General features: G+C 65.7%; 3 protein-coding genes across 4 annotated transcripts; 2 read left to right on the top strand and 1 right to left on the bottom strand.

The window, feature by feature from the left end:
- Positions 1–1,128: 1,128 nt before the first annotated feature.
- PRSS57 (serine protease 57) lies at positions 1,129–3,246 on the bottom strand. The gene is made up of 5 exons (XM_061466640.1): positions 3,052–3,246; positions 2,762–2,915; positions 2,154–2,298; positions 1,615–1,875; positions 1,129–1,528 (listed from the first exon to the last, which is right to left on the bottom strand). Exons 1-5 carry the CDS (start codon positions 3,113–3,115, stop codon positions 1,349–1,351), a joined length of 804 nt encoding a protein of 267 aa, XP_061322624.1. The 5' UTR covers positions 3,116–3,246; the 3' UTR covers positions 1,129–1,348.
- Positions 3,247–3,881: 635 nt separating this feature from the next.
- On the top strand, positions 3,882–16,643 carry PALM (paralemmin). The gene is made up of 9 exons (XM_061466666.1): positions 3,882–3,990; positions 10,463–10,511; positions 11,797–11,877; positions 11,973–12,103; positions 13,085–13,211; positions 13,622–13,644; positions 13,766–13,854; positions 14,743–14,874; positions 15,954–16,643. The coding sequence occupies exons 1-9, from the start codon at positions 3,986–3,988 to the stop codon at positions 16,514–16,516; spliced, it is 1,200 nt and encodes a 399-aa protein (XP_061322650.1). The 5' UTR covers positions 3,882–3,985; the 3' UTR covers positions 16,517–16,643.
- A 4,464-nt stretch (positions 16,644–21,107) lies between these two features.
- On the top strand, positions 21,108–26,880 carry MISP (mitotic spindle positioning). Of its 2 annotated transcripts, XM_061466663.1 has the most exons (5): positions 21,108–21,256; positions 22,754–24,766; positions 25,191–25,402; positions 25,574–25,612; positions 26,124–26,879. In XM_061466663.1, the coding sequence occupies exons 2-5, from the start codon at positions 22,828–22,830 to the stop codon at positions 26,208–26,210; spliced, it is 2,277 nt and encodes a 758-aa protein (XP_061322647.1). In that variant the 5' UTR covers positions 21,108–21,256; positions 22,754–22,827; the 3' UTR covers positions 26,211–26,879. The 2 variants fall into 2 exon arrangements, with proteins under 2 accessions (XP_061322647.1, XP_061322648.1); XM_061466664.1 differs by lacking the exon at positions 25,191–25,402 and having other exon boundaries at positions 26,124–26,880.
- Positions 26,881–27,018: the final 138 nt, after the last annotated feature.

Raw genomic sequence — 27,018 nt, 5'->3', positions numbered from 1 at the left:
GAGGGGTTCTGCCCCATGCTGCTGGGAGCCCCACAGGGAGGCTGACAGCTTGGCAGGGGTCTGTCCTCTGCTGGGTGTCCCCAAAGCCATGGATGCCGGTGGTTGTGGCCCCCTGATCCCATGCATGCAGCGGGGAGCGGAGATTGCAACAGGAGGGGATGTGGCAGCCAAAGCTTCCCGGTGCGGTGAGCACAGGGAGCCGATGGTGAGGGTCGGTCTGGGGACCTCTCAGCCCAGGCCTGGCCTTCATCCTCTCCTCCCTGGCAGAGCCCCTGGGGGCTGTGGCACGGCTGGTGCCGGATGCTGCGGTCGCTGCAGCCTTGTGCGGGGACCCCGTGCCCGCGGCGTACCAGCAATTTGCAGCCACATCAAACCAGGAGCAGGGAATGTCCCTGGAGACGCTGGCAATGCCGCACGCTGAGGCCTGGCAGCAGCTCAGCACATGTCCCCCCCTGGCCCTTGTGCCCACAGCCACGCCAGTGCCCCCGTGGGGAGCACCCGGCTGCGTGCCCCAGCGTGCCGGCACCCCGCGGGCTCTGCCAGTGCAGCGGGCGGCCGGAGCCCATCATCTGCCCCCGGGGGCTCTGTGGTTCCCCTGTTTGGGGGGTCCCACACCCCGGTGGGGAGGGTGTGGAGTGAGACGGGACGGGACAAGACGAGACGGGATGGGGTGAGACGGGGTGGGATGGGATGGGATGGGGAGCCCCACCCCGGCAGTGGGGCAGCCTCAGCGCTGCTGGGGATGCTCTTTGGGGCAGCAGTGAATGGATGTGGGTTTTGGCTCCTCTAGAGCAGGGCCTGGTCATGAGTGGGTCCCTCCTTCCTCCTGCAGCCCCTGCTCCATTCACCCCAGTCCAGGACAAGCCCAGGGTCTGGAACCCAAAGGGGAGCAGTGGGACAGCCAGAGAGGGGGTTGTAGTGGGTAGGGGAAGGACAGGAGAAGGGAAAGCCTGGAAAAAACAGCCCCCAGTGAGACGGGCAGCAGCCGCCTGGGCAGTGCTGGGCAGAAGCAGTAGCCCCAGTCCAACCTCCTGGGCTCCCCATCACATCCCTGGTGGGGAGCAAAGGAGCTCCCCTTCTCCAGAGCTTGGGGGGTAGAGGGAAGGTGAATGAAGAGAGGTCTGGGACCAGGGTTTTATTGAGGAAGGCAAATTCGCAGCTGCAAGAGGCCGAGCGAGGTGCTGGGGCTGGGGCAGCTGGGCTCCCATCCCCAACAGGCAGACTCAGGCTGAGCATCAGCTCCCAAACCCCCTTGGGACAGGGGACCTGGGAGTCCTGGTGCTCTTCTCCCCTCCCAGGAGCTGCCAAGCAGCTTTCCCCACGGCCCCAGGCCCCCTCCCCAGCCCCACTAGGGCTTCGGCTGCCCCTTCTGATGGCGATGCCCTTGCACGGTGCGATGCACCCAGTCGATGTAGTTGGAGATCTTGGTGTAGATGTCGGGGTACCGGCGGTCCCCGCACCTCTGCCCGGAGAACGAGACGATGCCGTAAACCTTCTTCTTGAAGATCAGGGGTCCCCCGGAGTCCCCCTGCAAAGCACAAGGGGTGGGAAGGGGACGAGGGGGTCTCCTGGAGGGGGTTGTCTGGGGGGTCTCGATGCCGGCACCGCACTCACCGCGCAGACACCCTGCAGCGTGGCGTTGCGGCTCGCCCCGCACATCATGTTGGACGAGACCTTGCCTCGCCACAGCGTCCGGCACAGGCTCCGCTTGACGATGGTGGTGCCGGTCTCCATGAGCTCGGTGGGCCGGTCGCCGTAGTTGGACGTGTCCCCCCAGCCCAGCACGAAGCAGACGGTGCCGGGCTTCAGGTCGATGTGCGGAGGGGGCAGGCGGATCCGCTTCACGTACTGGTTCAGCGTGGCCGACCTGTTGAGCTGGGGACACGGGTGGCTTTGCTGCTATGGCGGAGCCCCACGCCCCATCGCGCCCCATCCCATTCCCACCCCAGCTCCTTGCTCATGCTGAGCCCCTCTGCATTGGTCCCAGTGTGCTCGGAGCGAAGGGAGGGAGGGAGGGAGGGAGGGAGGTTGGTCCTCACCCGCCTCCATTGCACCCCATGGCGTGGCCCTGCTTCTCCGGAGAAGCACTGACATCTAGTGTCGGCTCGGTCCTGCATGGGGCACCCCCAGGCCCCCCCCACCCCGGGCCTCACCTTGAGCATGCGGATGTCGTTGTCCACCGAGCGGGGGTTATAGTGCGGGTGGGCGATGGACTCGGCGATGCTGAAGACCTGCTGGGACCCCTCGGGCTCCTGCAGCCGGTGGGCGCCCAGCACCACGCGCACCGAGGGGTTGCGCCTGCAGTGGAGGGGCCCTGAGCGGGTGCTGCTGTGGCTGGGGGGCAGTGGGGGGGGAAGGGATCAGGGAGCCTTGAGGGGTGCATGGGGGGGGGGAATGATGGAATAGAAAGATGGAGTGGTTTGGGGTGAAGGGAGCTTAAAGCTCAACCAGCTCCAACCCCTGCCACAGGCAGGGACCCCTTCCACTGGAGCAGCTTGCTCCAAGCCCCTGTGTCCAACCTGGCCTTGAACACTGCCAGGGATGGGGCAGCCACAGCTTCTCTGGGCACCCTGTGCCAGCGCCTCAGCACGCTCACAGGGAAGAGCTTCTGCTTCATCTCCAACCTAAACTTGCCCTGTTTAAACCCATCACCCCTCGACCTGTCCCTCCAGGGCTGCATCTGGGATGGGGGTGGCTGTTTGTGCTGTGCCCCGGGGTGGGGATTGGGATGTGCATGCCCCCCAGTGGGACCATAGCTCACCGGGGAATGAGGCAGTGGGCTGCTGTCATCACCCACTTGGGCCACACCAGGAAGCCCCCACACACGTGCTGCCCGTCCATCTGGATGGAGGCGATGAAGGGCCGGGAGTGGGGGGGCACCACCTTTCCCCCGATGATCCGGCTCCCCTGGGTGCCTGGGGGGGGGGGGGGGGAGTGCAGGCAGTCACTGGCTGCCAGGGTGTCCTGTGCCCCCCCCCCCCCCCGCAGTGCTCTGTCCCGGGGTCTCCATCTCCCACCCCACAGCCTCCTCAGCCCCAGCTCCCCCTTTACCTGCTGGGGCCAGGAGCAGGATGGAGCCTCCCAGGCTAAGGATGAAGAGCCCAACCGTGACCATGCTGGGGCAGAGCAGGTCACTACCACCTCCTGTGGGGCCGCTCAGGATGGGGGGGGTGCTTAAATACTTCTGGGTGCCAGCGGGTATCTCCCTCCTGCTTCTTCCTCTCTGGGTGTCGCTGCTTTGTGCAATGCTGCGGGTGGGGGGCACAGGCGCTGCAATGGTGCCTCAGGGGTAGGTGCAGCTTCACCCCGGGGCAGGGACTGTGCGTGTACCGGGGTGGGTGTATGGGGGGGGGGGGTGAACCCCACTGCTGCAGCCGGGAGCTCTGGCCCCAGCAGTGGGCACATTTCCTAACGGGCTGCGGTCGGAGCCTGGCTCGGGGCTTCCTGTGTCAGTTTGCCAGCGTTTGCCCAACGCGTTGGGAAAGAGGAGCAGTGAGGGGGGGACCCGGGCTCCCCCTTTTCCATCCTCTCCCCGGTTGCATCTTCAGGGCCGGGTGCTGAGGCCATGGAGGTGCAACGGGAGCCATGAGAGTGGCCTCTGGCAGCGGCAGTGCCCCGGGGGGAGACCCCCCTGTGGTGCTGGGGGGGGCCAAAAGGAGGTGTCCGGGACAAGGACCAGGTCACTGCGCAGCCGGGACCCGCTGTGGGGCTTCCCCTCCCCGCACCCCAAAAGCAGCCGCGCTCCGAGGCCGGGTGAGGGGCGGCGGCAGTGGCGGGCCGCGCCCGGCAGACGGAGCTGTGCGGGCGGCGCGGGAGGCGGGAGCACCGGCGCGGCCCCGACATCCCTGCGCATCCCGCAGCCCCACCGGGGATGCCGCCGCCCGCCGGGCCCTGAGCGCCGGGACGCCGGCGGCCGCCGGCCCCGCTCCGCCTCGCCCCGTCCGGCCCCGAGCCCAGCGGAGCCGCCGCCCAGCTCGCACGGAAAATGGAGTGAGTACCGGCCGGGCTCCGCAGCGCTGAGGTGGGAGGGCGGGGGGGGGGTCCCCCGAGTGCCAGGGCCCGGGACCCCGCACCGGGGCTGCGGGACCCCCGCACCGCGGGCTCACCGAGCTCACACCGGGGCCTCATATCCCGTCAATGCAGGAGCTCGGGAGCATGAAACCGGGGGGTCGTCCCCGTCGTCCTCCCCCCAATCCCGGGGACTCAGAACCCCAACACCGGGGCCTCGCGGCCCCCCGGTACCGGGGTTCGGGACCCCCCCCCCCCCCCCACGCCCTCATTGCCCCCCCGGTGCTGCTCGGGTCCTTGCCCGGGGGTGCCGCAGCTCCGGCTCGGGGTGCAGCGGCGGAGGCCCCGGTGTGGAGCGGGGGCTGCGGGGGGGGCGTCTCCGCTGGCAGCGGTGCGGGAAGCGGGGGGGGGGGGGGTGTGGGAGGGGCGTTTATTTTTGTGTTTTGAACCTGTTGTTGCCGCTGCGGGACCGCGGAGCCCCCCCCGCACCCCCCCGCACCCCCAGCCCTGAGCCGCGGCTGCTGCTGTGCGGGGTCCCGAGGGGCGGACGGGTGCTCTCCGTACCCCGGCCTCGTCCTTTGTGTGCTGCGGTGGGGCCCTGCCGGCTGGGTCGGTGCCTGCAGGCGGGCTCAGAGCCGCGCATGGGGCTTTGCGGGTGATGCAGGGAGCAGGTGGAGGCCCGAGGTTGGGATCCATCCTGCCCCGCACTGGGTTTGCCCCACGGGGACTGGTGGTGCTGGGAGAACGCGGGGCTGGGCGGCTGCTCACGGCGCTGGGTGCCAGCAGCTGTGTCTCACTGAGGCCTTTCCTTCCCTCCCATGCTTTGGTCCCCACCGTGGCAAACAAGGGTCTCCCCGCATCCCTTGGGGCGCATCCACCCTGCCCGGGGTCAGCGACGCTCCATCAGCCTTGTCCTGATGCTCCTGGTGAGATGCCGGGTGCTCAACAGGTCCCCCTCGCCTCCATCCATCTCCCACTGAGGGAGAACCCCATGGGGTGCTGGTGAGAGGTGGGAAGGGGGGTTCCTGGGGTCGGGGTGGGCTCTGGTCGTGGTGGCACCATTGGGGGCCCGGGCTCATGTCAGAGGCGGTGGGGCTGGGGGAGCAGAGCAGCGCCCTGTGCTGCTGGAGGGACGGGAGGCGAGAGCTCGCCAAGGCAGGTCCATGGCTTTGGGCAGCTCCTCGGGGTGCTGGTGCCTTCAGAACAGTGCCTCACTGGGGAGCAAAACGTGTGTGTGATTTGCCAAAAGGCAGGGAGGGAAAGGGCAGAACCGAGGAGCACGATGAGCCCTGGGGAGCGGGACGAGGAGCTGCAGGAGCCGGGCAGCGAGGAGCCCTGCAGCTCCGGGTCTCGCTGGGTCAGTCCTGCTGCCTCCAATCCTGGTCATGGGCAGGTTTAGGAGGGTCCTGGGGCAGTGGGGACGCAGCGAGGTCTCCCCTGATGTCGGCCTGGCTCTGAAGCAGACCGTGGGTGCTTTGGCTCCTGCTTCTCCTTGGTGCTGGCAGTGGCTGGAGGAGGGTCCTGGCTGCTGCGAGGCGCTGGTGCCTGGGGAGGTTTGGCTGAAAGCTTCCAGCTCTTCTGAAGACGTTGGACCCATCGGAGCTGCTCGTCTGTCCCGTGCTCCTGCTGCTGTTGGTGTGCTTGAGCAGCTGGAGGTTGTGGGTCTCCTCTGAGTGGGGACCCTCCTGGTCCTGCCCTCCCAACCCTGCTCATCCCTGATCTGACGCTGAGCAGTAGCTGGCGAAGGAGGGAGGCTTCTGCCTGAGGAATCATCTGGGAGCACTTGGGGAAGGGACTTGGGACTTGGGGCTGGGGAGAAGCAGAACCCCACTGATGCTCCCTAGGCTGGAGCAGCAGGGAGCCGGCGGAGGTCAGGTCCATCCCTGCAGGCTTTGGCCATGTACGGTGGGCCGGGGCCTCTCGGCTGGGCAGGAACCGGAGCAGGTTTCCTGGGAAGCTGCCGGTGTTGGTGTTGGTGTTGCCGCTTCCTGGCCGTGGGCCCGTCTCCAGCACCGGAGGTGCCGGGGCGGGGTGGGGGGGGAAAGCCGGGAAGCACCATGGCAGGGTCGGGTGCAGGCAGCGTGTGCAGGAGCCCGTCTGCTCCATCCGGGGGTGAGTGAGCCCCAGGGCCCCAGACAGGAGCTGCTCTTGGGGGGGGGGTGGATGAGCCCTGCAGCAGCCCGGGAGCACAGAGAGGAGCCGGGGCGGATCCTGCCCCAGCCAGGTGTTTCCTGGTGGAGATGGCTTGGATGCGGGATGAGCCCAGCCCCTTTGGCTCGGCGCCGAGGACCGAGCTCCTGTGGGTTCCTGGGGCTCATGGGGGTGCCCTTGCCTGGAGCCACGTTCCTGATGCTCCTTGGAGCCTCGTGTGTGCCCATGGACAGGGCATTGGTGTGGGAAAGCCGTGCTGCCTTGTGTGAATGGGGACCCAGGCACCGAGTGACACTACCCCGAGGTGCCAGGAGCTGTGTCCCGGCCGGTTGGCGCTCCCAGGCATGGGGAGAGGCCGGCTCCATGCTCATTCATAAACTGGGGGGGGAGTTTCCTGGTGGAACCTTGCTCCTCTAACTGGAAGGGAGCTGGAAACCCGAGTGTTTGGAGGGCACTTGAACCATTGTTTGAAAGATCTGTAATTTTCCAATCAAACTCCCTCCCCAAGCCTCCGTTCATCAAATATTCATGGGATCCATTTTCTCCTGGCACTCCCAGCCCACATCTCAGCCCGAAGAATCAATCAGGCAGCGCTGCTTGCTCTAATGCATCCTGCGTTTTCGGGAGCCTGGGGCTGCCATCTCCTCCTCCTGCCCCCCCCCCTCCCCATCGCTTCCCCACTCTCCCCATCTCCTCCCAGGGCCGCAGCAGCGATGGGGAGGGAAGGGGCTGAGCACGGTGGGGCAGGGATCGGAGGGGTCCGCCCCGCGCTCGGCTCCGTGGTGTCACAGCTTTCGTTTGCCTTTGTGGTCGATGCGCTCCCGGCGAGGGCGTTCGATCGCGGCCCCGCTGACGGAGGCTGCAGCCTCCCCACGGCAGCGTCACTCCAGGCCCAGGCAAGGGGCCCGGCTCTCGGCATGGGAACGGGGCCGTAAATCAGCGCCGGTGCCTCGACTGCTGCCGGTGCTGCCGTTCACACGGGGTCCAGGCCGTGCAGCCCTCGCCATCCCCGGTGCCGGTGTGGAGGTCCAGGCTCTCCCCCTGCCTTCCCCTGGGCTCGGAGCTGAGCGGGTGGAGAGGGAGCGGAGGTCAGGGCAGCGGAGGAGCGGCTCTTTGCACATTTGGATGAGCTAATGGGAAAAAAGACCGAGGAAGGCAAATAAACATTATTGTTTCGTGTCAGGCGGGGAGGAGACAAAAGGTCACGGGCTTCCCTTGTGATGGTTAGGAAACGGCAGCATCAGCAGGGCTGGAAAGGGCTGGAGAGCAAAGGGAGAGCGCAGTGCATGCACGGGGCACACGCGTGCTCCCACGTGTGTGAGGATCCATCCCGGGGGGCCGGGGAATGCTGCCGTTGCAGGTGGGAGTTCCCAGGATGTCATCCCCCGGTGCCACCCGCATCCCTGGTCCTTTCAGCCTCCTCTCCCACACCACAGCCCGCGGCTTTCCCGGCCATGTGGTGCATCCAGGAACGGCTCGAGGAGCTGCGCTGGGACCCGCGGGGCTGGGACATGCACAGCACGGGCACCGGGCGGGACAGCATGAGCCTGTTCACCGCTGCTCCGGAGACCCGGTGAAGTGAGGGGGGAGGCAGAAGGGCTCACTCTGGGCTTCTTTTCCCAGTTTGTGGCTCCTTAGGAGCTGGGTGGAATTGGGTTTGATGGCCCTGGTTTGGTGGCACTGGGTTTGGTGGCACTGGTTTGGTTGCACTGGGCTTGGAAGCCCTGGTTTGGTGGCCCGGGTTTGGTGGTACTAGTTTTGTGGCCCTGGGTTTTGTGGCACTGGGTTTGTTGGCACTGGATTTGGTGGCACTTACTTTGATGGCCCTGGTTCGGTGGCCCTAGGTTTGGTGGCACTGGACTCAATGGCACTGGTTCTTGGCACTGGGCTCAGAGGCCCTGGTTTGGTGGCACTGGGTTTGGTGGCACTGGGCTTGGAGGCCCTGGTTTGGTGGCCCTGGTTTGTTGGCACTGGGTCTGGTGGCACTGGGTTTGGTGGCACTGGGTTTGGTGGCACTTGGTTTGGTGGCCCTGGTTTGGTGGCACTGGGTTTCTTGGCACTGGGTTTGGTGGCACTGGGTTTGGTGGCACTGGGCTTGGAGGCCCTGGTTTGGTGGCCCTGGTTTGTTGGCACTGGGTCTGGTGGCACTGGGTTTGGTGGCACTGGGTTTGGTGGCCCTGGTTTGGTGGCACTGGGTTTGGTGGCCCCGGTTTGGTGGCCCTGGGTTTGGTGGCCCTGGGTTTGACAACCCCGGTTTGGTGGTGCTGGGTTTGATGGCCCGGGTTTGGTGGCCCTGGGTTTGATGGCCCCAGTTTGGTGGCAGTGGGTTTGGTGGCACTGGGTTTGGTGGCCCTGGTTTGGTGGCCCTGGGTTTCACAACCCCGGTTTGGTGGCCCTGGGTTTGATGGCCCGGGTTTGGTGGCACTGGGTTTGACAACCCCGGTTTGGTGGTACTGGGTTTGATGGCCCGGGTTTGATGGCCCCTGTTTGGTGGCCCTGGTTTGGTGGCCCTGGGTTTCACAACCCCGGTTTGGTGGCGCTGGGTTTGCGCATCCCCCTCCCAGAGGCTCGCCCCGTTGCCATGGCGCTGTTGCCATGGCGCCGTTGCCAGGGAACCGCCTCCCGCCTCGGCGGAGCCATCAGTCACTGGGGGGCCCCATTGGCACCGGCCCGGCCCAGGGGTGCTGAGGAAGAGGAGGATGGTGGCTGGGGGCGGGGGGGAGCTTGCCTTGAGCCCTGGCTCCATCTTCCTGCTCCCGGTAGCTGAGGGAGCCGGCCCCAGGGCCAGGGCCCGGTGTCCCCAGTGTGATGGATCAGTGCTCCCGGGGCAGTGGCTGGGGTCCAGCACAACGTGCTGGGGCAACTGGGGCCAGAGGGTGGAGCGAGGGGCATCCGGCCTGTTCCATGTCTTTCCCTGGGCCAGGAAGGTTCCTGGCGTCCGACCCGGGAATGTGGAGGCTGTAGCAAATAATGGAAAATAAAAGAGGATGGAGGAGGGAGGAAAAGCAGAAGAGGACGTTTCAGGAATGCTGTAAAAGTTTGGAACCATCCGATGGGGCAAGATCCAGGAGAGGAGCAGGCCCTGGTCCAAAGTGCTCTGAGTCTGTGGTGCCGTGAGCTGGACTCGGGGGGTCCAGGGCGGTTTCACCCTTGGGCTGGAGCCCAACGCAGGGGCCATGGTGCGGCTGCTGCCAGTGCTCGCCCCATGTCGCATGGGTTCCGTTGCCATCCAAACCGGACGCCCCAGGGGGAACCGGGGCTGCCCTCTCTGTGCCTCCCATTGGGGTTGGTGCTGTATGAAGCCAGGGCTGGCTCCAACCGGTGTCAGTGGGGCCATGGCCCCCACGTGCGCAGCTGCGGTGCGGCGGCGCTTCTGCACCGGCTCCTTCCTAATGGCTTTTCCTGCTGTGCTGGGGCCATAGTGTCCTGTGAGGGCTCCTCTCCTGGGAGCTGTGACATGGATGTGACTGAAGCACCGGGTCCTAGAGCCATGGGCTGGGAGCTGAGGCAGGTGGGGCCCCTGCCTGTGTTCCCTCCCGCCTGCAGGCTCTGCTGCCCTGTGCTCTGGGAGCCGAGTGGCACGGATCCATCGCCTGACAACACCTCTGTGCCTCCCACCCCAATTACTGTCACAGCGAAGCACTTCGTTAGCGCTGTCTGGTGAGCATCCAGCCGCCTCCTGTGGTGCTGGAGCATCCCCCATGGCCGCAGGGCCCCAGGCAACTGCTGGACCTGCACCTGATGCTGTTGGCATCACCGGGCCCATGGGGCTGCGATGCCGGTTGGGCTGGTCCAGGGCGCTTGTGGCACATGGGCACGAGACCCCAAATGCTTGGAAGAGCTGTGTAGGGACCCATGAGGCTGCTGCCACCCAGGCGCATGATGCGCATCCATGTGTGTGTTCATGTGTGTGTGTGTGTCCCCGTGTGCATGCGTGTGCTGTGCATGCAGCCCGGAAAGGTCAGCGTCCAGGAAAGGTGTCAGCAGCCAAGGAATGGGCTTGGAATGGAAAGTGTGAGCCAGGTTGAACCGCAGGGATGGCCAGGACCGGGAGCCCCGCTCCAGCCCGGCCGTGGTCACCGTTTCCATCTGCACCATGGCAGGAGTGGGCCCGGCTGTGCCAGGTCTGGGCAAGGTGCCTGTCCCCAGGGATCCAGGCAGAGGGGGACTCGGCTCTGTGAGGGGAAGGGAAGCGTCTGGCCCATGGCTGTGTCCTCTGTGGGGTGGCACGATGTGGCACAATGTCCCCAGTCCCTGCGCCGTGGTGGCCACGCTCTTCACTGCGCTCTGTGCTCTCTCGCAGGGCTGTGGAGGCCAGCACCCTTCAGCAGGAGCGGCTGCAGGCCATTGCGGTGAGTCCCAGTGTCCCCGTATCCCAGTGTCCCCACATCCCAGTGTCCCCGCATCCCAGTGTCCCCTTATCCCAGTGTCCCCATATCCCAGTGTCCCCGTATCCCAGTGTCCCCATATCCCAGTGTCCCCGCATCCCAGTGTCCCCCCATCCCAGTGTCCCCCCATCCCAGTGTCCCCTTATCCCAGTGTCCCCCCATCCCAGTGTCCCCCCATCCCAGTGTCCCCTTATCCCAGTGTCCCCGTATCCCAGTATCCCCCCATCCCAGTGTCCCCATATCCCAGTGTCCCCGCATCCCAGTGTCCCCTTATCCCAGTGTCCTCCCATCCCAGTGTCCCCTTATCCCAGTGTCCCCTTATCCCAGTGTCCCCCCATCCCAGTGTCCCCTTATCCCAGTGTCCCCGTATCCCAGTGTCCCCGTATCCCAGTGTCCCCTTATCCCAGTGTCCCCATATCCCAGTGTCCTCCCATCCCAGTGTCCTCCCATCCCAGTGTCCTCCCATCCCAGTGTCCCCTCATCCCAGTGTCCCCTCATCCCAGTGTCCCCGCATCCCAGTGTCCCCAGATCCCAGTGTCCCCAGATCCCAGTGCCACACAGGGTGGACCCCAGCAGGGATGAGGGTGCCGGTCCCAGGGACACACCGCAGCCGAGTGCAGGATCCCACAGGGCTTGGCTGCGCTGGTGAAACAGGGACAGAGCGAGCAGGAGGTTTAATTAATGAAGCAGCATCTTGACGAGTCCCGGGAGGGGAACAAGAGTTGATTCCCCTTCACCCTTTCCCAGGATGGGGCCGGGGACGGTGCAGACCCAGCCGTGGCCATTGGTGGTCCCATTCATAGCAGCCCCTTTGGCACGGAGCAGGGCTCTGGGTTGGTTTTAAACCCCGCCACGGGCTGGCAGCTTCCCCATCCCATCCACTACCGGCCCATCTCCGCCACACAAAGGGCAAATTGTTCCTGGCCGGAGGAGAAGGGACGCGGGTGACGCTGCCCAGGCTGGGGCTGAGCCTGCTCAAGCGACCTGCATGGGCCCCATGGCTGGGGGGGGCCGGTTCCCCTGTGCTGGCAGCTCGCTCCATGGGGCCGGGCAAGGGGAACGCACCTGGAGATGGGGAGCAGAGCCCCAGGTCTCTGCACCCTCCGTGCCTCAGTTTCCCCCGGTGAGGGCAGGGATGGGGCAGCCCCCGGTGGGATGCTCTGTGCCCGGGAGCCCCTCTCCTGACCGGGAGGGATGAGCCCCCCCCTTCCCTGCTCCGAGCCCGGCTCTGCCGCCCTCATCCCTGCAGGAGAAGCGGAAGCGTCAGACAGAGATCGAGAACAAGCGGCGGCAGCTCGAGGACGACCGGAGGCAGCTGCAGCACCTCAAGGTGAGGATCCCCCGGGCTGCATCTGCACCGGGGACCCCCCCCCCCCCAGGCTGCGGTGCCCACAGGCAGGACCCTGACCCGCTTCTGCTCCCCAGTCCAAGGCTCTGCGGGAGAGATGGCTGCTGGAGGGGGCCCCGGCCTCAGCCTCCGAGGAGGAGGAGGCCATGAAGAAGCAGATGCAGGAGGATGAGGTGAAGACCAAGGAGCTGGAGGAAACCATCCAGAGGTAACGGGGACGGTGCTGGGGTTGTGGCACCCTCCAGAGACCCCCCGGCAAGAAGGGATGCTGAGCTGCAGCTCGGTCCCATGCACAAGCACAGGACGTGATGCTGTGATCCCACTCGCAGCTGCAGGGAATGGAGATGCCTCCTCATGGCGCTGCTGGTGCTGAGCCATGAAACCCCCCAGTTGGGTTTGTGCTGCCTTTTGACCGGGGGCTGCATCCAGCCCCTCTGAGCATGGACACCCCCGGGGGGGGCTGCTCCATCCCTGGAGCAGGGCAGGGCAATGGGGGGCTGGTTCCTTATGGACCCATCATGGTGGCTTGGCCCTTGGGGAAGGAACTGGGTGGGAGGTTGGTGGAGAGAATCCTCAGCCCCTGCCGGGCCCCGTCGTGCCTGTGCTGCCTGGGGGGTGTCCCGGCGGCAGGAATGCCATCCGTCACGGCTGTGCCGTCGATTACTGCGCATCGGTGCAGAGAGGGGTCAGGCACGAAGGGGCCTTTGTGTGGCTCTAATGGCGCGGTGCATTCCTCCGCCGGCGCCTCGCGGGGGGGCTCTGACGGCTCCCATTGACACAGACACGGATCCTTGGGGGCTCCCCGGACCTCAGCCACGTCCCGGTGGGGCTCGTGGCCGGGAACGGGCGGTCGCCTTCATGGGAAGCTCAAACAGGAGCAGGGATGGAGCAGCATCGCTCCGTGCCAGCGAGCACCAGTGTGTGGCGTGGCTGGGTGACACCGCATGGGGACAGCAGGACACCCCATGGGGTCAGTCCACGTCCCTGCCTGGTGCCAGTGAAATGGGTTCTTCCATCCCATCAGCCAAGGGATAGTGGTGGCTGTGCTGGAGGTCGGTCGGTCTCTGTCCCTGCCCATGAGCCTAGGGGCTGATTTGTGCTTCCCCTCTCCTTTTGTGCCATGTCTCTGGCCCATGTTGGTGGCTCTGCTGCCTGCACCGTGGCCTCTCAGCCCCGGCTCTCCCCACAGGCTGGAGAAGGAGCTGGAGACGCTGGAGAACAGCAGCTCAGTGGCTTCCACCAAGGAGAACCTGGCAGAGGCGGCAGCGGCACCAGCCAAGGAGGAGAAAGCCGAGCCCGTCCCCAACACGCAGAAGGTGGGCACGGCCGCAGTGTGAGAGGGGTCACAGAATCCCAGCCTGGCTTGGGTTGAAGGGACCTTAAAGCTCCTCCAGCCCCAACCCCTGCCATGGGGACCCCTTCCACTGGAGCAGCTTGCTCCAAGCCCCTGTGTCCAACCTGCCCTTGAACACTGCCAGGGATGGGGCAGCCACAGCTTCTCTGGGCACCCTGTGCCAGCGCCTCAGCACCCTCCCAGGGAAGAGCTTCTGCCTTATCTCTAACCTGAGCTTCCCCTGTTTCATTCAGCCAAACCAGAGCTGGCTCTTGGTGCTGGCACAGCGGTGGGCAGTGGGGACCAGCAGTGCCGGTGCTGTGCCATGTCCCGTGCCCCGGGTGCGCAGCATCGACGCACAGCAGCTCCTAACCTCTCCCTTCTGTTTTGCAGAGTCCCCTGGGCGCTGTCAAGGGTAGGTGATCCCCAGTCCCTGCTCCCGGCTGGTGCTGCCCTGGGTGGGGTGGGGGGGAAGCCGGGGCAGCCCCATCCCCTGTCCCCATCCCCTCCTGCACAGCGGTGCCATCCATGGGCACACGGGTGTCTCCCCTCTCCACCTCCAGCCGAGAAGAAGGTCTCCAGCAGCCCCATGAAGGCGGTGGAAGGCACTGACATGATGAAGGCCGGTAGGTGCCTGCTTCCCGGGAGGAACGCTCCTTCCCGGCCGCTTCCCCGCTCCCGTCCCGCGCCGCCCCTCGGCTCGCTGCTGCTCCGCAGCCCCGGCACCGCTCCATGGCTTTCCAAGCCCAAGGCACAGAGCATCAGTTATTTGCAATCAGAGGGGTTGGTTTCGCTTCCACGCCGTGGCTGGGTCGTGGTTCAGGGCCCCCCTTCACCCCCCATTCCATGTCTCTGCTCCAGTTTCATCCTTCACCTCCCACTCTCTTTGCGGCTTCTTGGCACACGGGTCAGGGAGCAGCGCGTTGGCTGCCGGCGTGGCTGACCCTGTGCCCGTGGCCCCACAGCCCCATGGCCCCACAGCCCCATGGCCGGCTGCCAGGGGGAGCAGCCAAGCTGGGGGCCCTGGGACCGGCTCCGCTGCTGGACGGGGTTGCTCTGGTTTCGGGGGGATGGCTCAGACCAGGCTGTGGCAGAGCCCATCTTAGGCTCATTGGAGCACAGCACCGCCGGGACTTGGTGATCCCGGTGCCAGGAGCTGAAGGATTGGTGCTGAGGACCTCCCATCCCACCGGGGCCATGGGGCTGCCCCAGCGCCAGCACCCTCGCAGGGGGATGCCACCAAGCATGAGCTTGGTCCTCAGCAGCCAGACAGCCGGACACGGGGGATGCAGAAGCGGAGGTAAGGGGATGCTGGGATGGCAACGGCCCCGCAGGTCCCGGTAGGAACGCTGTGCCCGGGATGTCGCACCCACCTCTGCCATTCACTGCTCCTGCTGCTGCCTCGCTAACGCCGCTGAGCACCGCACAGCACCGCACCGCACCGCGCCTGCTCGCTGCAGGGGCTGGGGAGGGCCAGGGCCGCTGTAACGCGTGCTGTGTGCTTTGTGTCCCAGCCATGTACTCGGTGGAGATCACTGTGGAGAAGGACAGAGTGACTGGGGAGACCAAGGTCCTGTCCAGCACCACCCTGCTCCCCCAGAACCACTGTCTGCAGGGGGTCAAAGTGTACGAGGATGAGCTGAAAGGTACGGCCCGGCCCGCAGCGCCCGTGGGCGGCAGGAGCAGGGCACAAGGGAGCAGCGGCCGGAGCATCCCAATGGGCACCGGGGCCGGGAAGTGCCAGGGCTGCTCCTGGCCGCCCTCACCAGCTCTGCAGGGAACACTTGATGGGGGCAACCCCGCAATGGCTCCAATCCTGCGCCCCGGCCCCCCGGTGCGGGATCCATCCATGGTGGTATCAGCCCTGGCTTGCACATCATGGCCCTGCAGCACGGAGAAGAGGATCTGCTGTGTCCAAGACCCAGGGGAACGTGGCACTGGCACTGTGGCGTGCCCTGGCTGGCTGCAGGCACAGAGGATGTGCAACAATAGGGACCAGCCCCTGCCTTTGGGGACCTCTGGGAACCTGCTCCGTGGTGACCCACGAGGGATGGTCGTGTTGGTGGCAAGGACCAGCCACGGAGCTGCAGAACGGTACTGGGACACCGGTGGCCAGGTGGCGACCATCTCTCCAAGGGAACCGTGTGGCACTGACAGCCAGTGCCATTCAACACCCTCACTGTGGCCGTGGCTGTGCCGGACCACACCATGGCTCAGGACCCTCGGCTCCAAGGATGCTCCTCGGCAGCGATCGGCGCAGGGCAGCGCGCGCTGGTCCTGTCTCATCCATCGCTCCATCCACGCGCTCTTGCACTGATCATCGCATGATGCCCCAAGTCAAGTGGAAAACGCGATGAGCCGGAGGCAGGGATGCTGCCGTCTGCTGCCTCCAGCAGCCGTGCGGAGCGCCGCGGCCCCGCCGGGATGCAGCGGGATGCGGTGGGATGCGGCAGGACCGTGGTGGAGCAGCGCCTTGCTGGGCTGTTTGGTGGTGGCAGCGGGGATCTGCCGCGGAGCATCCCGCTCCGCGACCCGGCAGCTCCCGAGGAGCCAAGTTCTGGGAGCTGCTCCTCTCCTGCTTTCCCTTTGGCTTCCCCATCTGCTGCCGGGGCGGAAGGGGAGGGGGGGTCCGGGCTTCGATGCGAGGGAGGGGAAGGGTTCCATGAGGAGGAGCTTGCCCGGGTGCAGTCGCGCTGCCCTCACTCTCCGTCTCTTGTCCCCGCAGTGGTGCACGCGGTGAGCGCCGAGGACGGGGCTCTGCAGAACGGGGCGCATCCCCTCAGCTCCTCCGAGGTCGAGGAGCTCCTGCACAAGGCGGACGAGGCCACGCTGAGCGAGGGCACCGCGGCCAAGGCGGGCGAGGAGCCCGGTAGTGCCACGGGCAGCCAGAAGGCGACGCCGAGGCGGGAGATCACGGGGCTGCAAACCAAGGCACGGGAGAGCCCCGCGCCCGAGGGCACGGAGCCGAGCCGCGAGCAGCCCGTCACCATGATCTTCATGGGCTACCAGAACGTGGAGGACGAGGACGAGACCAAGAAGGTGCTGGGGCTGGAGGGCACCATCAAGGCCGAGCTGGTGGTGATCGAGGACGCCGAGAGCAAGCCGGAGCCGGCGCTCAAGGACCACGCACCGCCCAACGGCACCGCGCTGGAGCCCGCGGCCGCGCAGCCGCTGCGGGAGGAGAGCCCGGGCGGGCAGAACCCGGGCACCAACGCCACGGATGCCAAGGAGGCCGAGCAGGACACGGACGTGAAGAAGCAGCGCTGCAAGTGCTGCACGGTGATGTGAGCCCCCCCCGCGCCGAGCCCCCCGCCGCCCCGGCCCCCCGCTCGCCAGGCCCGCGCCGGGCTCCTTCCCACCGGACACGGACCCTCCTCCTGCAGCATCGACACGGGAGAGCTGCAGCCGCGGCCCCCTCTGCCCAGCGCTGCCTGTGGTATTTATTAGAGACCCCCCTCATCCTCCTGCCGACGACGCCGGAGCCTTTCCCCCCCCCCCCCCCCCCTTTCTTCCTCTCACCGACAACTTCCCACCCGGAGCCGGCCGGGGCTTGGAGGATGCTGCTGCTGCATCCGTAGGTGACTCCCGGGTACCAGTGGCCAGCGGGACCCAGCACACGGCCAGCATGGAGCCAGCCCGGTTCTCTGCACCTCCATCATCCACTTCTCCTGCAGGGAAAGGCCCTGGGCTGCTGTCGTTCCCCCCTGCCCTGGCTGCCCATGGATGTCCCTGCTCCATCCTGCAGCCTCAGTCCTGGGCTCCCCAAGCCATGAGCCCCTCTGGGACTGAGCGTGGCCAGGCAAGGGAAGGGTGCTAAGGGCAGCATCCCCTCCACAACGCTGGGCACAGCTGGGAGCTCACAGGGGGCCATGGGCCATGTGTGGCTCCTACGGGAGATGCTGCTCTGTCCCCCTGGATACCCCGTGCAGGAGCTCCTCCACAGTGATGCTGTCACCATCCAGGTCCCAAGGCCGGGGCCATTCCTCCATCCTCCATCCTTGCTGGGGCTGAGCGGGGGTGGCCGGTGCCCGTGTTCTCCCAGGGTGACCTGGGTGGTGATGGCAGCGAGGGAGCCCAGCCCCATGGGGCCAACAATGGGGCAGCAGCTCTGGTGCCTCCTCAAGCCACAGGAGGGGGGGGCCCAGCCCCATGTCCCCCACAGCGGCAGCTTTTAAAGCCACGTTCTGGGGCCCCGGATGAGTGGGACAGCCCAGTTCACCCCAGGCACCGGGACTGGGAGCTGCTGGGGGTCCAGGAGGGTGTCCCTGGGAGGCTGTGTCCGTGCTGGGACTGCGCAGCCCTCCCCATGCCCCAGCCCTTCAGCGGGGATTTCACCACCAGCACCAGCGTTTCCTCCCCACTGAGACCCGCTGGGGCAGGCGGGGGGCCCCCGGCAGCACCCATGGGTGCTGAGCCCATCTCAGGGCACCTCTGCCCTGCCCTGGGGTGGGGGCTGTCTCCAAGAGGGGGGGGTCCCATCTCCCACCGACCCTGTCCCAGCCGAGCTGGCGGTCCCCATCCCCGTGGCCTGGGGGCCCCCCCGGTGCAGCCGGCGCAGGGCATTGGGATCAGCCCATCGGGATGCGGGTGGTAGAACTGCCAGAAATGGGACTCAGACCCCAAAGCCTTTCCTCCCTCCCCCCCCCCTTGTGTGAGCAGTGACCCCCCCCCCCCATAACATCCCAATTGCTGCCCCAGTTACAACCCAGGCTGCAGTTCCCCCCCCCCATGGAATCACTACAGGGATAGGGGAGGCGCTGGGGCTGTGTCCCATAGGGAGACGATCCCAAGCCCCCTGGGAAAGGCAGAGCTGCGGTGGGGAGGGGGGGCCCGCGGCTGGCACCTCCGGGGGGACACAGAGCGGGGGCTCAGCCGGGTGCCCCATGGCTCCTGGGGGCTGGCTCCGGGCTGGTCCCCAGCGGGGCCGCGCATCACCTCCCGCACCCCCTCTCCCCACCCCGGGTCCCGCATTGCCCCCTTCCCCCCCCCCCCCCGATCCCGCGGCGCAGGGAGCGGGATCGGGCCCCACGGGGCCGGTGGGGCGGGGGGGCGGCTGAGGACCTTGTCCATGTGTCCCAGCCCCATCCCGCAGCCCCCGCCCGGCTCCGCTGAAGTGCACTTCCCGCATTCCCGAGCTTTTCACTTGTGCCGAAGCCGTTTGAAGTTCTGCCCCCCCCCCCCCCCCCCCCCCGACCCTCCCCGTTGTTTGTAAAACACCCGAACCGAGCAAATAAACTGTGTGAACAACCAGCCTGGAGCCTCTGCCTGGGACCGGGAAGAGCACCCGACGGTGGGAAAGGGGCCGGGGTGGGGATCATGGGATGGGGATGCTGGGGTTGGGATGCTGGGGATGGGGGATGCTGGGATGGGGATGCTGCCAAAGGGGATGGGGATGCTGGGATTGGGATGCTGGGGCTGGGGGATGCTGGGATTGGGATGCTGGGGCTGGGGGATGCTGGGATGGGGATGCTGGGATAGGGATGCTGCCAAAGGCGATGAGGATGCTGGGATTGGGATGCTGGGGATGGGGGATGCTGGGATGGGGATTCTGGGATAGGGATGCTGCCAAAGGCGATGAGGATGCTGGGATTGGGATGCTGGGGATGGGGGATGCTGGGATGGGGATGCTGGGATTGGGATGCTGGGGATGGGGGATGCTGGGATGGGGATGCTGCCAAAGGGGATGGGGATGCTGCCAAAGGGGATGGGGATGCTGGGATTGGGATGCTGGTGATGGGGGATGCTGGGATTGGGATGCTGGGGCTGGGGGATGCTGGGATGGGGATGCTGGGATAGGGATGCTGCCAAAGGCGATGAGGATGCTGGGATTGGGATGCTGGGGCTGGGGGATGCTGGGATGGGGATGCTGGGATTGGGATGCTGGGGATGGGGGATGCTGGGATGGGGATGCTGCCAAAGGGGATGGGGATGCTGGGATTGGGATGCTGGGGATGGGGGATGCTGGGATGGGGATGCTGCCAAAGGGGATGGGGATGCTGGGATTGGGATGCTGGGGATGGGGGATGCTGGGATGCAGATGCTGCCAAAGGGGATAAGGATGCTGCGATGGCGATGATGAAGATGAGGATGCTGGGGATGTGGATGATGAAGATGGGGATGTTGGGGATGGGGATGATGGAGACTGGGATGATGGGGATAGGGATGTTTGGGATGGGTCCCACCAGCCCCTCACTGCCTGGGCTGTGGCCCCTCTCATCCCTGCCCAGAGGCTTCCATCATCCTCTCCCCTCTGGTTGTTTCATGGGTGCAAGAGCCCCACGTGGAGACACCGGTGCTCCGGCCTCAGCTTCATCAACCACGAGCCTCGGCACAGCCGGTGCCAGCCCAGCAGGAGGGCAGGACATGGGGAACCCCACTGCTCCCCACGTTCATTCCCCCACAGCAGCACTGGAGCCAACCAGCCTGGGGCAGAGCAGGAGCTGCCTTTCCAGCCAGGACAGGTCTCTCCCAGTGGAATAAACCCCGGTGATGGGGGCAGGCAGGAGCTTGACACCCCTGCATGTCCCCAGGCCCCAGAGGGACCTGACCCTGGCACCTGGTAACACCAGGCAAGGGAGATGCTCAGGGACACCCCACCATAGCGGGTCCTTCAGGGTGCAGGTAAGGGCAGCACGGCTGGGATTAGTCCCAGCACCATCACACTGCCAGCCCCGGTGCTGCGGTGATGGACACCCGGCCGCACCAGAGGAGTGGGGAAGAAGAGGTGAGTAGGAAGTGGGATGCTGGGAGGATGCAGGCGCGATGCTGGTGGGTGCCCAGGTGAAAGGGACGTGGCAGCCCAGCTTCCTGCTTGTCCCAAGGTGCAGTGCTGGGGTCAGGACCCTCCGGTCCCATCCTCATCACTGCAGTCTCTGCCCACCGCAGGTCCTGGTTGTGCCGGGAGCCAGGATGCCAAGGCTGGCTCTGGGGCAGTGGGGCCCGGCCATGCCCGGTGCCAGCGCCGGAGCCCAGCACACACCCTGCCGGGGCGTGGTGAGCTCCTGCTCCCCACATCACCCATGGACTTTGTCTCAGCCCCGTGGTAAAACAGGCTCCTGAGTCCTGCCCGGAAGCACAGAGCTGCCCGGCAGCCGCACCAGAGCCACCGGCCCCGGGACACAGCCCAGAGCACCCAGAGCGCGCCCAAGGGCACCCAGCACCAGGCAGGGGTAAGTGGGACCTGCCGCAGGCTGACACCATCGCAGTGCTCCAGCCACTGCAGGGAGCAGAGGGGTCACGGGGGCTTTCCAGAGGGAGAAGGCTCTGGTGGGGAGCAGAGGTGTTGTGGTGGGGCAGAGAGGAGGATAGGGATGAGATCCTCCATCATCATCGGGGGGGTGGAACTGGATGACCTTAAGGTCCTTTCCAACCCAAACCATGCTATGATTCCATGATCTCCTGCCCCTGACACAGGCGCAGTGAAGGGCTGAGCATCCTGGCACAGCATCAGCTGGGCCTGGAAGGAAGGAGGGTGGATTTGGGTGCTGGTACCCCAATACCAGGGTCCAACAGCCATGGCCACAGGCACTAAGGACATCACGGCCACCACTGCCCTAGGTCTGATGCTCCCAGACCAGGCGCTGGGGTTCGTCCCTTCTGCAAAGGGGCTGCTGGGGAGCAAGGGCTTATCAGGAGAGGCCCCACGGTGTAAACAGGGGAGCGCAGGCGCTGCTGCCTCCTCCTTCAGCCAGACCCCCTCGGTGCTGCAGCAGGTGCTGCTGCATCGGCGCATGGATGCGCCGGCACCTCGGGGTCTCCATGGCCGTGGCATCACCGGCGCTCGGGGGCCAAACGCAGCCCTCCCGGCGTGGGAGACACCGGCAGCGGCGCTGGGAACGGGGCATTGAACCGCAGCCAGCGCCGGGCCCGGCGCCGTTCCTGGAACTCCCCACTCGGGTTCGGGCTGCCCTTATCAAGGTGCCGCAGCCCCGCGGCCCCCACGCCCCACAGCGCCCGCCCCACCGCTGCCCCACACACACGGCGCGGCCTCCCCGGGGTGGGGACCCCCGGCACGACGGCTCCGGCGCAGTAAGTGCATGGGGGTCGGGATTGGAGGGGGGGGTGACGACGGCACCTCGGGGGCGGAGGGGGCCGTCCCGATGCAGCAGCCGGGCTCCATCCGCGGCCGCAGGCAGTTGCCGCACGTCGGGCGGTGTTTGCCATGGGGCCGGGGGTGCTGCGGGGTGCGGGGACCCTGGGGCGCTCCCCTGATGTCTCCTTATGGGGGTGTCCAGGTCAGGCTGTGGGTGCTCCAGGGCCAGCATCTCCCCATGATGAGCCCGGGACCCCTAAACCCCCCCCCCGCCTCCGGCTCCTGCAACAGCGGGAAGCCAGGGCTGAGCCGAAGCAGCCGGATGGGTTCGGGTGGTGCTGTGGGAGGGGCTGTGCCCGCGGTGCCATCCGGGAGCCCTGATAACAGCCCTGCTCCCCTCCGGTGGGGAGTCCCCGTCCCTCTGAACCCTCCAAGAGGTGTGGGCAGAAAAGGTTTCGCTCTTCAGGTCGTCGGGGGCTGTAAAAGAGCAATAGTGAGTCACTGGGAGGAGCAGGAGGAGCTTACGGGATTGAGCTGGGCAAAGGCATTGGGATCGGCTGAACCACCCAGTGACCCAGCATCACCCTGTGGTGCCCCAGTGCCCCTGATGAGACCCGGGTGCTCCCACCCCACGAAAGGCTTAAACGGCTGCGGGAGGAAGGGGAGTGGAGGGGGCTGCATCCGCAGGGCAGGACACGGGTCCAGGGCACGCTGCATCCACCCTCCATGACTCAGGATGCTGCGGCACCCACATCCTCCTGCCTCGGCACAGATGGGCTGCCGGGCATGGGTTATGTGAGTCCGGGTGGCACAGGGGCGGCAATGGTGTTTACAACACGGGGAGAGAGTCACTGTCACACAGGGACCCGCCTGTGCTGCCCATCCCTCCCCTGGCACCCATCTGGCTCCAGCTTGGGTAGAGCAGGAAGATCAACACCAAGGTCAGGGCAGTTTCCTTTCGCTTTGTGTGATACGGGGGTTAAAGTCGCCTCCTTTTTATGAGCCATGAAACCACGTTTATGGTCCCCTCTGTTTCAATAGCCGGGCAATCCGGAGCCTCCTTCCAGTAAATGCGCAAGGAGAAATTCCAGGCAGAGGTGGATCCGGTGCCGCCGCCTCTCCCTGCCGTGGGCTGATGCTCCCAGTGCCGATGGTCCCTGAGTGGTGAGGGGCAAGGGTGGGATGAGGGGCTGGAGCGGGGAGGTGTCACCCAAAGCCCCGTGTCCCTCTCAGTGGTGGGGGCAACACAGTTTGGTTTCACTCGCTCAGGACACAGGCTGGGGATGGAGGCAGGAAGGGGATGCTGGCTGTGGAGCAGTTCCCACTGGGAATGGTGCTTCGTGCTCTGGCTGCTGCTGCACCAAGACCCAGCGTTTCTGCAGGGAAAGGGAGCAAATGAAGCCGGGATGTGGCTGGGTCGTGTCAGGACACCAGCACCAGGCTGAGGGCAGGACCCTCGACCGCTGCTTAACGCTCTCTCCTCCTGCTTGCAGAGCCAGGAGCCTGAGCAGCGGCCCCGGCCGAGGGTGAGGTTGGCAGAGGGGTGGATGCTGACTCTTCCCAGGAGATGGACAGAGTCACCCGGCACTTGGTGTTCCAGCTCCCACAGCCCTCGCACAAGCACGACCACGGCGATGCTGCCCCGGCCGGCTCCTTGGCAGAGCAAAGGGCCGATAGCGAGGACGACGTGTTCGGAAGCCAGAGGGTGGAGAATGGATACGGCTGGAAAACGACGTCAAAGTCACCCTCGTATCTCCTGCGTGGTGGGAGAGATGTCTGGACCCCATCGCCGGACAGGGAGTCCAAGCTGGAGGTGGTGAGGTCGGGGAGCCTGTACGACCTCAGGGCTTACCGAGGGGAGAGGAAACCCTCGAGGCTTTATGAGGAGGATGAGCAGGAGCAGCGCAGGGTCCCTCCACCAAACATCTCCCCCGAGCAAGCCAGGGAGCTGGAGGACCAGAGGAGGGAGGTCATCCGGAGCCAGGTGATGAGGAAGAGCTCCACCATGGCCGAGAGGTGGAGCTCCATGGATGAGCTGAGCTCCATCAGCCAGGGGGAAGGCAGGCACAAGGGCAGCGTTGGCACCAGCTTTGCCATTTGCTTTGACAAAGCTTCCCCGGGGAGGGCAGCGACGCCGGTTGACCCTGAGAACATTGACACGGAGCAGATCAACTTCTCCGCTGCTCGGCAGCAGTTCCTGATGCTGGAGAAGACCAACCCAGGCTCTTTCTTCAGCCCAGAGCAACAGACCATGTCTCCAAAGCCGGAGTCCACGACAAAAGCCTCCAGGCAGGAGTGGCACAGTCCTGAGATGGCCACAAAGGCTGCGAGAGGTTACGGTAATGCCGATGCATCCAGCCAGAGCGGGACGGACAAGAGCGTGTACCAGGTTTATAGCGTGTCCTACAAGACACCAGGGAAGGAGGAGGTTTATGTTCCCAGAAAGGCTGATGCTGGAAGGTCGCATCCCACCAGGAGAATGTCCGGCTTCACCAAGGCATCTTCCAGAGAAGACCTGGACTCTGGCCTGGGGGAGATGTACAACGAAGCCAACATAGGCTACGCCAGCGATGGAAGCATGTCTGAGGTCTTCAATGGCCTCGTGGACATGAGGACCGGCAGCAATGGCTTGGACAAGGAGACGAAGATCAGCAACGAGACACCCATCGAGCGGGAGATCCGCATGGCGATGGAGAGGGAGGAGAACCTCTGGAAGGAGAGGGGGATCCAGCGGCTGACCTCCAGCAGCGAGCTGGTGGAGATCCAGACCAAGCCGCTGCTCTCCATGCACACCTCCCCGGGGCCAGGCAGGAAAGGGAAGGACAAAGGCCGCGCTTCCCTTTATGTCCAGAGGGAAATCGAGCAGGAAACCAAGCGCGAGGAAGACCTGAAGAGGCAGGGGAGGCTGCTGGGGACGTACGACCGGGGCACGCAGCAGGAGCTGGACGAGCGCAGGAGGGTGTTCGAGCAGGAGGAAGACCCCGTGCCGAAGCCCATTCCCTCGAGGAGCTGGGGTCAGGAGCAGCCCACGGGCCCCACAGAAGACCCCAGGGGTGGGAGAAGCTTTCTCAGCTCCACAGGGAGCATCACGCGCTTCCGGTTATCCGGCCCCAGCGAGAAGAGCTGGGAGCAGCCCGCGGTGTCCCAGCACGTTTCCACCAGCACCAGCAAATGGAGGAGTGAGGATTCCCAAGGAGGAAGGCTCCTCGGCTCCACCCCGAGCCCCGCCGGCACCGCTGTCCTGCCCAGGGAGTACTTCTCCTTGTCCTTCTGGAAGCCCAAGGTCTCCTTCGTGGACGAGATGGGGACGCAGAGCCCGCTCAGGAGGGAGGACGGCCGGGATGAGCAGTACAAGCTGAGGACCTGGAAGCCCCAGACATCGGCACTGATCGAGGAGGAGATCCGGAGCGACCTGCAGAGGGAAGAGGAGCTGCAGGAGCAGCGGCGGCGGCGGCAGATGATGGATGGCAGCTCCCAGGACGGCTCCCGCTCGCGGCACAGCTCCGGTAAGGGAAGGAGAGGAGCTGGGATGGGGCAGGGATCAGGCCCGTGAGTATCGCTCCTGCCCTCCCAGTCCTTGCAGCTCTGGGTCTCAGTGGGAGCATCCGATGGGGCAGGAGTGGCACCGGGGGTTGCCCATCCCAAGGGATCTTGGCAGGACGCCCTTATGGCCAATGTCCACAGCCTCTGAGATGCCTCATGGCCAGAGGTGACCTGGGCTCTACCTAAGAGTGAGAGCGGCCGCAGCAGGCACCAAGGGGACAGTGCTGGGTGGAAGCAAGCCCTGGCTGGCACCCAGACACAGGGCCCAGCCGTGCCCAAACGTGCTGGTCCTGGCGAGGAGGCCGTCAGGGGCAGGAGCTTCGCTTCTCCTGCAGCCCCTGGAGCGCTCCCGGTGTCCCTCACCCCCCATGGCTCTTTCTCTTGAAGCTGCCTCAGGTGCCAGCGGCAGCCACTCGGTGTCCGGGTCTCCGATCTCCACTCCCGCCTCGCATCAGATGGGGATCCTGGGGCTGGTGTCGTCCTTCACCCCGCTGAGAGTGGTCGGTCCCCCTCTGGGCAGCACCGAGAGCCTCGGCCCCGACTCGGCCCAGTCCAGCCCCTTCGAGGAGAGGAGGAAGAGGGTGAAGGAGGATGGAAAGGTGAAGGCAGCCGCTGTCGGGGGGATGGAGCCCAGGAGGAGGCTGGTGGCACCGGGGGCTGGAGGCACCAGAGCAGTGCCGGGCTGCCAGGCTGGGGGCTGTATCCAGCTGCCTTGGGATATTGCCACATGAGGTTGCCATTCCCTGAACCTTCTTCCCCTCTTTTTGCAGTACGCAGGCATTGAACCCGTTGACAAGGTCAACACGGAGGTAAAGCCCTTTCCACACTCAAGGGTTCTGCTTGTGCTGGGATGAAGGGATGGGACAAGAGGGAATGGCTTGAACCTGCCCGAGGGGAGACTGAGATGAGCTCTGAGGCAGAAGCTCTTCCCTGGGAGGGTGCTGAGGCACTGGCACAGGGTGCCCAGAGAAGCTGTGGCTGCCCCATCCCTGGCAGTGCTCAAGGGCAGGCTGGACACAGGGCTTGGAGCAAGCTGCTCCAGTGGAAGGGGTCCCTGCCTGTGGCAGGGGTTGGGGCTGGAGGAGCTTTACGGTCCCTTCCAACACAATCCATTTCACATTCTCTATGATCCCCACAGCCCCACTGGGCTCCCCTTCCTCCGAAGTCCGGCAGCAGGATGGGATGGACATGGGTTTCAGCTCCTGGAGGGCTGCAGGTGGGCACCGTGTGGGCCAGAACGTACCCAGAGAGGAGGGTCCCGGCTGGTTGGGAAGTCAAGGAAAGGTTCACACAACCGAAGCCGTGTTCCCCCTCCTGCAGGTTGTGGAGAGCACCCGAGTGACTCGCCACAAGAGCGCCATGGCCCAGCGCTGGGAGGCCGGGCAGTACGTGCGGGATGAGGATTGAGGTGACAGCGGCACCGGGGCCCCCGGATTCACCATGCGCTGCCCAGTTTGGGATCCACCAGCACATGATCCCCCTGACCAGTCCAGCTCCTGGTTATCCCGAGGATCAGAGACTTGTACACTGCAAATCGCATCGTTTTTTAATGTCACTGATGATCCTTCCAATGCTCTTTTGCTCCCCGTCCAGTTGAGATAATCCTTTTTTCTTCCGAAGGGAAAACCTGGATCACTGTCCTTGTAATCACTCTGCCAGAACACAGCCGGATGAAATCAGACGGTCACTGAGCTCCTTTCTCCTTGGAAGTGCCGTTTCTGGCTTATCAAAAAGCGATTTTATTTCTCGGGGCTTTGGGAGTTGATGTTCCATGTCCGGCATCACCTGGGAGCGGGCGGGAACGCTCCTTTGGGTCAGGGAATTGCAGCGGGCCGGGAATCACCCTTTAGTGCTTAACGCCCGTGACAGTGGGGCTGCAACGATGGAATCGCATCCAGCGACCGCCGCCGCGCGTTTGCTCGGCCCCTTCTCGGTCGGGTCCGGCCGCTCCTGGGGCTTGCAGCAGGGATCGGGGCTGGACGCGGTGTCCCGGGGTCCCTGTGGCCGCTGTACCGGGAGCGGCGGGGCCCGGCCGCTGCCGCCAGGGGGCTCCCGGCGAGCGAAAGCCGCGGTGCGGGCACGGCGGGGCACGGCTCCTGCAGCTCCCTCCTGCAGCCCGGTCCTGCTCCTGCAGCCCTGCTCCTGCTGCAGCCCCTGCTCCTGCTGCAGCCCCTGCTCCTGCTGCAGCCCTGCTCCTGCTGCAGCCCCTGCTCCT

The sequence above is a fragment of the Pezoporus flaviventris genome, unplaced genomic scaffold (assembly GCF_033815535.1).
Source record: "Pezoporus flaviventris isolate CSIRO_AGI_PZ_B2104156 unplaced genomic scaffold, CSIRO_AGI_Pfla_v1 ptg000043l, whole genome shotgun sequence".
Classification (NCBI taxonomy): Eukaryota; Metazoa; Chordata; class Aves; order Psittaciformes; family Psittacidae; genus Pezoporus; species Pezoporus flaviventris.
The sequence above is the reverse complement of the archived record's forward strand: the minus strand, read 5'-3'. Positions and strand labels throughout refer to the sequence as shown.